The 11,065-nt window shown below is 41.1% G+C and overlaps 1 protein-coding gene across 1 annotated transcript; it reads left to right on the forward strand.

Annotated features, from left to right (window-relative positions):
- Window positions 1-1,426: 1,426 nt before the first annotated feature.
- Window positions 1,427-4,715, forward strand: LOC114111207 (calumenin). The gene has a single exon (XM_027962889.2). It carries the CDS (start codon window positions 1,485-1,487, stop codon window positions 2,430-2,432), a length of 948 nt encoding a protein of 315 aa, XP_027818690.1. The 5' UTR covers window positions 1,427-1,484; the 3' UTR covers window positions 2,433-4,715.
- The last annotated feature ends 6,350 nt before the right edge of the window (window positions 4,716-11,065 follow it).

Consider the following 11,065-nt stretch of genomic DNA (forward strand, 5'->3'; position numbering starts at 1 on the left):
TCATGATGTACTCTGCATATAAGTTAAATAAGCATGGTGACAATAGATAGCCTTGACGTACTCCTTTTCCTATTTGGAACCAGTCTGTTGTTCCATGTCCAGTTCTAACTGTTGCTTCCTGACCTGCATACAGATTTCTCAAGAGGCAGGTTAGGTGGTCTGGTATTCCCATCTCTTTCACATCAAGTCACACCTTCCATGGTCTTTCTCCCTACTGTCTGACTATAAAGTTGCAATATTTATTTTGTATTTGGAGTAATAGCCCTCCTTATTGAGTCATTGGGCTGTGGTGTATGAGCTCTCATAATGGAAAAACTCAAGTGGAAACTTATAAAAATGTTCTTCCACTTGGGCAAGGATTTAAATAATAAATAGTATAACATCCTTGGGATAAAGAAGGGAATTACTGCCACTGTTAAAGACCTAATGGATACAAGGGCATGGTCTCTATCATATCTCCATTTACTTTGCCAGTCTTACTCTTAAAAAAAGTTTCTGAATTCTGGAGAAGAACAGTATATTACCACAAGTTCAACCACTTGATAGCCCCAATCAGAGCTGCTGTGCTGAATGTGGTATCACTACTAGAGAGGATTTATAAGGCCTAAGGTATAAGGTATATGCTGTGTAGCTATTGATTTGGTTAATGTGTTCTTTGTATGTACTTAGAAACAGAATCAGAAGAAGTTCACATTTTGTGAGTAACCATCAAAATGGTAAAAGAGTGTTCTACTGTTTTTCCCTTAAATAACCTTGATTTTGACAATCACTCACAAATGAGAGTGCCTTTGTTGAAGTCCAGGAGTGAAGCAGAGAAATTCCAATACAGTGTTGGAGCAAACACACACACACACACTAAAACTCCTGAGATTGAACCCATTGAAGATTGTAAGAGGAAGTGTTTCACTTTATCATATTACCTCTTCCCCAAAGCAGCACAGCTCAGTGCCAAGAGAGACATTCTGAGTGCATGATTTCGCCTATGGAGGAAATTAAGAGTGTGTGAGTGTGCATGCAGCTTTTCCAGTTCTGTGGGTTGCTGACCCATGAAGAGACCCAACAACATAGAGACCCATTTCTTTCTCACCCTAGCCATAAAACCGAGGTGTACTACGTAAGTAGGTGGCAAGGAATGACTGGGAGAACAGCAGTAAGGGCTCTCAAAGGGCATCACAGGGATGCAGAGCCTACTAACTACTTCATGCACTCCATCAGGAAACCTACCCATGAGCTGCTGTTGACAAGTCCTCACCTAAAGATACCCCCAATTGGCCCATGGGCACCTCCAGTGCTCCGTGTGCCTCATCCACACCTGCCTCCATCATCTATATAGATGGCTCCCTGCGCATGCCCGCAAGGGCAGCAAGAGTGAGCCCTTGTAGATGGTTAGCATGCATGTGCAGAAAGCTGATCAGAAAGCCGGTGGGAGAGCGGCGGCAGCGGCAGCCTGGGCAGTGGGTGCGACGGAGAGAGATCTGATTATCATGGACCTGCGACAGTTTCTTATGTGCCTGTCCCTGTGCACGGCCTTTGCCTTGAGCAAGCCCACAGAAAAGAAGGACCGTGTACACCATGAGCCTCAGCTCAGTGACAAAGTTCACAATGATGCTCAAAGTTTTGATTATGACCACGACGCCTTCTTGGGTGCTGAAGAAGCAAAAACCTTTGATCAGCTAACGCCAGAAGAGAGCAAGGAAAGACTTGGAAAGATTGTAAGTAAAATAGATGGCGACAAGGACGGGTTTGTCACTGTGGATGAGCTCAAAGACTGGATTAAATTTGCACAAAAGCGCTGGATTTACGAGGACGTAGAGCGGCAGTGGAAGGGGCATGACCTCAATGAGGACGGCCTCGTTTCCTGGGAGGAGTATAAAAATGCCACCTACGGCTACGTTTTAGATGATCCAGACCCTGATGATGGATTTAACTATAAACAGATGATGGTTAGAGATGAGCGGAGGTTTAAAATGGCAGACAAGGATGGAGACCTCATTGCCACAAAGGAGGAATTCACAGCTTTTCTGCACCCTGAGGAGTATGACTACATGAAGGATATAGTGGTACAGGAAACTATGGAAGATATAGATAAGAATGCTGATGGTTTCATTGATCTGGAAGAGTATATCGGTGATATGTACAGCCACGACGGAAATGCTGATGAGCCAGAGTGGGTCAAGACGGAGAGAGAACAGTTTGTTGAGTTTCGAGATAAGAACCGTGATGGAAAGATGGATAAGGAGGAGACCAAAGACTGGATCCTCCCCTCAGATTATGACCATGCTGAGGCAGAAGCCAGGCACCTGGTCTATGAATCAGACCAAAACAAGGATGGCAAGCTTACCAAGGAGGAGATTGTTGACAAGTATGATTTATTTGTGGGCAGCCAGGCCACAGATTTTGGTGAGGCCTTAGTACGACATGATGAGTTCTGAGCTGCAGACAGAGGAACCCACATTTCTTCAAAATAATTTATTTTTACAGCTTCTGGTTTCACATGAAATTGCGCTACTGAGACTGTTATTACAAACTTTTTAAGACATGAAAAGTTGTAACAGAAATGATCCCGTCCCCATTCCTCCTCCTCTCTGAGGGACAGGAGGGAAACCATGCTTCTGAGGAACAACTCTAATTAGTACACTTGTGTTTGTAGATTTACACTTTGTATTATGTATAACGTGTGTTTATTTTTGTATTTGTTCTCTGGTTGAGAGTATGATATGAAGGATCAACATCCTCAACTCACACTTGTAGGCAAACATTAGCCCTTCACTCTTTCTCAACCCTTATCATGTAATTTTTTATAATTTTGATTTAAGTTTAAGCCTGAGATCAATAAGAAATGTTCAGGAGAGAGAAAAGGGAAGAAATATTCCCCACAATTTATATTTAGAGAGATAACACTTAAACTTGCCTATTGAAAAGTATATTTCATAAGTAGTAGGGGCCACATGTTCCATTCAGTTGCTTCATGTCCAGGTCCTAGCATTATCTGGGCAAGGACAGATCCCTGTGTTATAAGAAAGCTTGAATCGACTTGATTTCATTCATCGTTTTCCCCCCCCCCCCTTCCCTGTGGGACTAGCTGTTTGCTAATTTTGTCAAGCACAGCTGTGGTGGGAAAAGTTGGGGCCAGTGTCTTGAATATCAATCAAGTAGTGAGTGTGATCTCTTTACAGAGATATAAATAGAAACAGCTGGAAAACTAAAGAAAAATCCAAGTGTTCTTAGGGCACATGCTTTTTTCTGGGTGTGCATCTATTGAAGTGCTCAAGCCTGTCTTTATTCAATCAGTCAGTGCCCCATTCAGTTCCTGTTTCCCCAAGTGTTCCAAGGAACTAATCTTGATTTCACTGCTGTCAAAATGTGCTCCTTTCCAATCGTGTCATTGAAAGTGCCTTTAATGAGAGAAATGGTCACTGAATGAGGATTCTCTTAAGAAACCCTAAGATAAAGAGAAAGTAGACGATTTGGACCACCTTAAATGAAAGCTTAGAACCTCCTGTTGTGGTGGGGATTTTTTTCTTCCCTTTCTCTTTTGGACAGTGGTTCAATAGCAGTATTAGTTAGGGGCTTGGTTGCAGTGTTCTTACCTTGTGGGCTGATTTCTGAAAACCACATGCTGCTGAATTTACCAGGGATCCTCATACCCCAGAATGCTAACCACTTATCTACCAGGCCTGTTTCTCTGTCAGCTGAGGAGGCTGAGCTAAGGCTCAGAGATGAGAGGGCTCTTTGGTTTGAGGACCGTCGCTCACCCTTCCTGCCTTTGACTCATCCTTCCCTATGTCCCCATCTCCCCGCTGCCAAAAAATGTTTATCATGGATCAACATTGCCAATCCTTATCAAAGAGAGGGACATTGTAGAAAGAGCTGAAGAAACCACCTCTGTTCCCAACTCACCTATATTTTACATAACAAGAAACTGCCCTTTTTTGGTCCCTTTCATACACATGGACCTCTTTTGAGAAGAATTATGTATTCCAAGTTTTTAGCCCTCAGGTTACTAAGACATATATATATATATATATAACCTTTATTATTTCATATATCTTTCTGGATAATACATTCAGGTGGTGCTGGGTGATTATTATAATCTGAACCTAGGTCTTCCATAATCATGTTCAGGTGGGCTACTTGGCCTGGTAAAAAGCCAGATATGTAACTTCACCCTGGCCTTTGCTCTTGAGAGTGGATACATTCTTTGAACCCCAGTATAAGGAAATGGGAATTCTCTGCCTTCCAGATTCCCCATTTGAATTGTTAAGAAGACCAGGAATGATTAATAATGCCACCAACCCTGGCTTGGAGAGGGCACAGCACAAATTGTGTGGCAGGAGAGCCTCGCAGGTCACTAGGTGCAGAGAACCCAGGCCTCACGTTAAAGTCATGCACCTAAAAAGCAAACCTCCATCTGCTAAGATAGCAATTTCTGGATGCTGGGTGCTCATCAATAAGCATTTGTACTCTAATCTCTAATGACCCTCCTGGATTTTTTTTTTTTTGGTTTGAATCAAGCCTGAGGCTGGTGAACAGTAGCTACACACCCACATTGTGTGTTCTGTGAATGCTAGCTGTCTTGAATTTGGATACTGGTTATTATTTTTTATAGAGTGTAAACCAAGTTTTATATTCTATAATGCAAACAGGTACCTATCTGTTTCTAAATAAAACTGTTTACATTCAAAAAAAAAAAAAAGAAAAAAAAAAAAAAGAAAGCTGATCAGACGACGAGAGAAAGCATGAGAACAAAAATTCAGCACCACCCTAAGGAAAGCAAGAAAATAGGAGTCTACAAAACTTAGGCTGGATTTGCAGGATGAAAAGAAACTGGAGCCTATTATACAGAGTGAAGTAAGTCAGAAAGAAAAACACCAATACAGCATATTAACACATATATATGGAATTTAGAAAGATGGTAAAGATGACCCTATATGCGAGACAGCTAAAGAGACATAGATGTAAAGAACAGACTTTTGGACTCTGTGGGAGAAAACACAAGTTGCTGCACCTTTTGGACTTTGTGGAATGGTGGGATGATTTGAGAGAATAGCACTGAAACATGTATATTATACACATGTGAAATAGATTGCCAGTCCAGGTTCGATGCATGAGACAGGGCACTCAGGGCCGGTGCACTGGGATGACCCTGAGGGATGGGATGGGGAGGGAGGTGGGAGGGGGGTTCAGGATGGGAAACACATGTACACCTATGGCTGATTCATGTTAATGTATGGCAAAAACCACTACAATATTGTGAAGTAATTAGCCTCCAATTAAAATAAATAAATTAATTTTTAAAAAAGAAAAGCATACAGTCTTAAGAAATTCCTCCTCAAGAAAGAACAAGAAATGTGAAGCAGGCATATTCATGAAAAAAGTTCTGAGAAGACCTCAGAATCTCTAACAAAGATGATGGGAGGTATTTCTATTTGAAGTCAGTAAAGACTGGAAGAGGGGACAGCTCCTTCAAATATGAACACAGAAATGTAAGACTTCATGGAACATGACAAATCAGGGAAATATGACACCACCAAAGGTACACAATCATTTTTCAGTAAATGATCCCAAAGAAACAGAGATCTGTGATTTTTCAAATGAATTTAATATAGTTGTTTTTTTCCTTAAAGTTCAGTGAGCTACAAGAAAACACAGACAATGTAATGAAATCAGGAAAACAGTACACAAAAATAAGATTAGCAAAGAGATAGAAATCATAATAAAAGAACCAAACAAAAATACTGAAGCTAAAGATTACATGACTAAAATAAAACCTGCAATAGAGATCATTAAAAACAGACTGGATCAAGCCGAGGAAATAATCTGTGAAATAGAAAACAGGACCTTTGAAATTATCCTGTCAGAGGATAGAAAAGAAAAAAGAAAGAGAAAAAATGAAAAAAAAAAAAAGCTTATATGAACTATGGAATATCCTTAAGAGAAACAATCTATGCATTATTGGAGTCCCAGAAGGAGTAGCAAAGCAGAAAGGAACAGAAAGTTTATTTAAAGAAATAATAGCTGAGAACTTCCCAAATCTACAAAGAGATTTAGACACCCAAGTTAATGAAGTTAATGGGTGATCTGAAATTTTCAGTACAAATGATCACCTCCAAGACATATTATAATAAAATTAACTAAAGCAAAACACAAAGACAGAATTTTTCAAACAATAAGAGGAAAAAAATTCCTCACATACAAGGGAACTTCCGTAAGGCTATCAGCCGAAATCTTACAGAACAAGAGAGATTGGAATAGTATATTCATTGTGCTAGAAGAAAAGAAATACCAGTCAAGAATACTTGACCAGCAAAATTATCTTTCAGAAATCACAATGAGGTACATTCCCAAACAAACAAAAGCTAAGAGAGTTTGTCATCACTAGACCAACCTTACAAGAAATGCTGAAGAGTTCTTCAAGATGAAATAAACAGACACTAAAATTAGTAACATAAAAACATATTAAAATATAAAATACACTGGTAAGTAAGCATATAGTCAAATTCAGAAACCTCTAATACTGTAATATGCATGCATGCTAAGTTGCTTCAGTTGTGTCTGACTGTGGCCCTATGGCTTGTTGCTCACCAGGCTCCTCTGTCCATGGGATTCTCCAAGAACACTGGAGTGAGTTGCTGTGTCCTCCTCCAGGGGATTTTTCTGACCCAGGGATCAAACCCAGGTCTTTCATGTTGCAGACAGATTGTTTACTACTTGAGCCATCAAGGAAGTACTAAGAAAATATATCTTAAATACTCTCACTCATTATTCACAAATTGTAATTATATGAGGTGATGGAGATGTTAACAATCTATGGTGGTAATCATTTCTCAATATAAAGGTATATCAACTCACCATATTATAAGCTTTAAACACACACAACATTATATATCAATTACATCTCAAAAAATCTGGGGAAACAAAAAAACATTTTACATTCACATCTGGACCAGATAACTTATTCATTATAGATTTTGCCTACCACAAACAAGATCTGAACTGCCAAGACATCTCACAGAACATCATACTGATCCATTATATACATTACATTATACTGATTGGACAGGAAGAGCAATAAGAGGCCATGGTAAGACATATGTGCTCTAGAGGGTGGGAGATAAATCCTAAGAAGATTTAGAGACTTAGTGCATCATTAACATCTTTACAGTTACAGTAGTCAAGAGAATGTCAGGGCACTTCCTCCAGAGTAAAACACAAGTTGCTACACCTTGCATCCCCTCCAACAAATAAGGAAGCACAGCACTTGGGAAGGATCTTCGGGTTTGGGAAGCAACACTTAGGAATACTGCTCTGGCCCATATCTTAGGTGACACAGAAGGCTCCCAGTGTTCAGTGGGGTATTCCGTGCAGGAAGGGTCTCTGCAATAGATCCAGACCATACTGCCATCAGCTTTGATGCTTGAGTCACATGATTCAGTAGTATCTGTGCATTGAGTAGAAAAAGATGCAACATGGACCTTATGGGAAGTCTCAAGATTCTAGAGTAAAGCCGTGTCATCCACAGCTGATAATTACACACCTTTTGAGAGAGACCTCCTAGTTTGGTACCAGGATCTGGCAGACAGAGAATGCTTGACCATGGAGTACCAAGTGACCATATATATGGAACTAGTCATTGGTGTGGATTCTTTCAGAACCCACAGAATTCTTTCAGGCCATTATAAGTTGGAAACAGAACATCCGAATTAGATCCAAAGAAGACCAGAAGGCACAGGGTACGTACATGAGCAGGTAGCCTAGATTCCCATGTTGCCCACCACAACTGCACCAGTGTCTCTCTCCTGGCTTGTACCTTCAGCTGTATGGTTGGTGACAGGAGTAGGGTGGGGTGGGGAGAATGTGTTTCCATATAACCTGCTGAAGGAGAAGGAAGAATAGCTCAAGGTTGGTTTATAGGTGGATCAGCTTGGCATGTGGATGCATTTGAGCCACATTTAAGGGTGGTCTTGAAATGTAACAGGGATGGAAGATCTTCCCAATGGATAGGGCTACACATAGTGCACCTGATCATTCACTTCGTATGAAAGGACCAGTGGCTCAAGGTGGGAGTATACATGGACTTATGGGTAGTGACCAGTGATCTGGCCATCTGGTCAGGAGCATGGAGAGAAAAGATCACAGAAAAGGTAGTCTGGAGTAGAGGCATGTGAATCAACATATAGGAGTGTTCATGAAATAGGAAGATTTTAGTATCAATCTTATTTTAATGGCTATTTGAAACCATCCATCATAAAAGAGTCACTACACAGCTAAGTAGACAAAATGACCCCACTAATTGATATTGGCTTTCCAGATGGCACAGTGGTAAAGAATCTGCCTGCCAATGCAGGAGATGCAAGAGATGCAGGTTCAATCCCTGGGTCAGGAAGATCCCCTGGAGCAGGAAATGCAACTCACTCCAGTATTGTTGTCTGAAAAACTCCATGAACATAGGAGCCTGGCAGGCTAGAGTCCATGGGTTGCAAAGAGTCAGACACAATTGAGCACACACATAAATAATTGACCTTACCCAGCATCCATCTTGGCTACCTCAGGACTGCCCTAATGGGCATTTCAAAGGAGTGGCCATGGTGGTAGAAATGGAGACTATATATGGGCCCAGTAGCATAAGACTCTATATACCAAGACTTCTAACTGCTTCCTACTATGAATATCCAACCTATGGCAATGGAGGCTAAGGCTGCTTCCCAAATATATCATTATTTTCGAGGAGAACAAGAGGTCACTTAATGGCAAGTTGAGTACATTGGACGCTTTCTATCTTGGAAGGGTCAGAGGTTCATGCTGACAGGGTATGAGTTTTTGTTTTCTGCTTGCACAGCCTCAGTAAGCACCACTAACTGGGGGCTTTTTGAGTGCCTCATCCATGGTCATAGAACCCCATATAATCCCACCCAGTATAACATCTGCACATCGTAGCCACTTCACAGTACAGGATGTGAAGAAATGGGTCCATGACAAAGGGATCCATTGATCATATCACATGCTGCACTATCCAGAAGAAGCTGACCACATAGAATACGTTTAAAGGCACAGCTAAAGTACCAAAGGCAACACTGAAAAGAATAGGTATTCTCTAGAACAGTATATAGACCATAGTATTGGGCTTTGGCCTTAATTGGAAGAATTGGATCTGGAATCAAGGTCACTATTAGTGGCTCTAGCTAATGTATTCCCCACCTTTTAGCAACATATCAAAGTGGACCATATTAATAAAGATAGATTGAAGAAAATAAAATTAAGTATACAACCCAGTTTAATATTTTATGTTTTGTCTCAGTGCAGTTTCCAGACAGAAAGGCCATCAACTTCAGCGGTGCTGCCCAGCTCACCTCATTTACTTTGTGAAACCATGTGTAGACCTCATCTTGCCCTTTCTAGGTTCTTCTCTGATGCAGCTGAAAACATGTTATGTAGGAATTAATGGATTGCATTCATTGATTCATTGGCACACCAAATATTGGTGGGGCATCCAATATGTGGAATGGATCACACAATCTCCTGTTCTAAGCATTTATTGAGCACATATCAATACAATGTGGTAGGCCCTGTGCTAGGCACTAGGAAGGCAGAGAAAGGCTTTGCTTTAAAAGAGTTTATGACTGATCATAACCTTTAGTTAAGCGTGAGGGTGCCCCTCACCTTTGTGTGAAGGCAGCATTTCTTATTGTGCACAAAGACAGGAGCAACACAAAAGTTCTTGATCTTATTTGGGCCATCACTTGACAATTTCCAGTCTTCAGAGGTTAATCTGAGTATTAAGATCTGGTGCCTAAATCCCAAAGGACATAGTCAAATCTTCATGATCAAAGCCTTTCATTCTCCAAATTTACCCAGTCTAAAGAGAATGCTTCAACTTCCCCTACCCTAACTTATCTGCCCTGAAGGTACTCTAGCTATATGTACATCTCCAGTCCCCCATGCCTAGTGACTCCTCTAAAAGAAGCCAGAGGTATTGGCCTCTTTGCTCATTGTTGTATCCCCAGTATCTAGAAGTGACAAAAATGCTAGTATGCTACTTCAGAGATTTGGTTCTAAAAAAAAAAAAAAAAACTTGTATCTTCTATCTTGGTTTCTCTCTCTTACTCTCTCTCAGATCACTCACTCTGAGGGAAGCTAGCTGTCCTCTCATGAGAAGCTTTGTGGTGAGGCCCATACAGTGAGGAGATAAGGCCTCTGGCTAACAGCTAGCAAGAAAATGATGCCACTTCCAATAGCCATATGAGTGAACCTGAAAGCAGATCCTCCAGACCATCAAGCCTTCAGATGACTACAGCCCTGGCAGACATATTAACTGTAACCTCATGAAGTATTCTCAGCTTTCCCAGAACTCGTGACCCTTGTAAACTGTGTAAGATAATGAATGTTTATTGTGGAGACTGATGCATTTTGGAGTAATTTGTCAAGAAACAAAAGGCTGTTAACATGTCAACTTCACAACGGCATGAATCTTTTTTTGTGTGGGGGGGGGGTTTTGTTTTTCTTTGTTGTGTGTGTGTGTGTGTGTGAGTGTGTATGTGTTTGTTCTTAACTAATGTATCTCAAGTACCTTGAAGGGTATCTGGTGCATAGTGGCAGTTTAGTCACTAAGTCCTGTCTAACTCTTGTGATCCCATAGATTCTGGCCTACCAGGCTCCTCTGTCCATGGGATTCTCCAGGTAAAAATACTGGAGTGGGTTGTAATTTTCCTTCTCCAGGGTATATTCCTGACCTAGGGATTGAAAACACATCTTTTATAGCTCCTGCATTGGCAGGCACAGTCTTTACCAACAGAGCTGCTAAGGAATTGGATGCCTACTATGTGCCTATGTGCCAAAATCACTGCAGATGGTGACTGCAGCCATGAAATTAAAAGATGTTTGCTCCTTGGAAGAAAAGCTATGACCAACCTGCTGCTGCTGCTAAGTTGCTTCAGTCTGACTCTGTGCTACCCCGTACACGGCAGCCCACCAGGCTCCCCCATCCCTGGGATTCTCCAGGCAAGAACACTGGAGTGGGTTGCCATTTCCTTCTCCAATGCATGAAAGTGAAAAGTGAAAGTGAAGT

This window comes from Ovis aries, chromosome X, assembly GCF_016772045.2.
Source record: "Ovis aries strain OAR_USU_Benz2616 breed Rambouillet chromosome X, ARS-UI_Ramb_v3.0, whole genome shotgun sequence".
NCBI lineage: Eukaryota > Metazoa > Chordata > Mammalia > Artiodactyla > Bovidae > Ovis > Ovis aries.

What these genes read in the sequence shown, in the direction of transcription:
- LOC114111207 (XM_027962889.2), top strand. Translation starts at nt 1,485, where the DNA reads ATGGACCTGCGACAGTTTCTTATGTGCCTGTCCCTGTGCACGGCCTTT.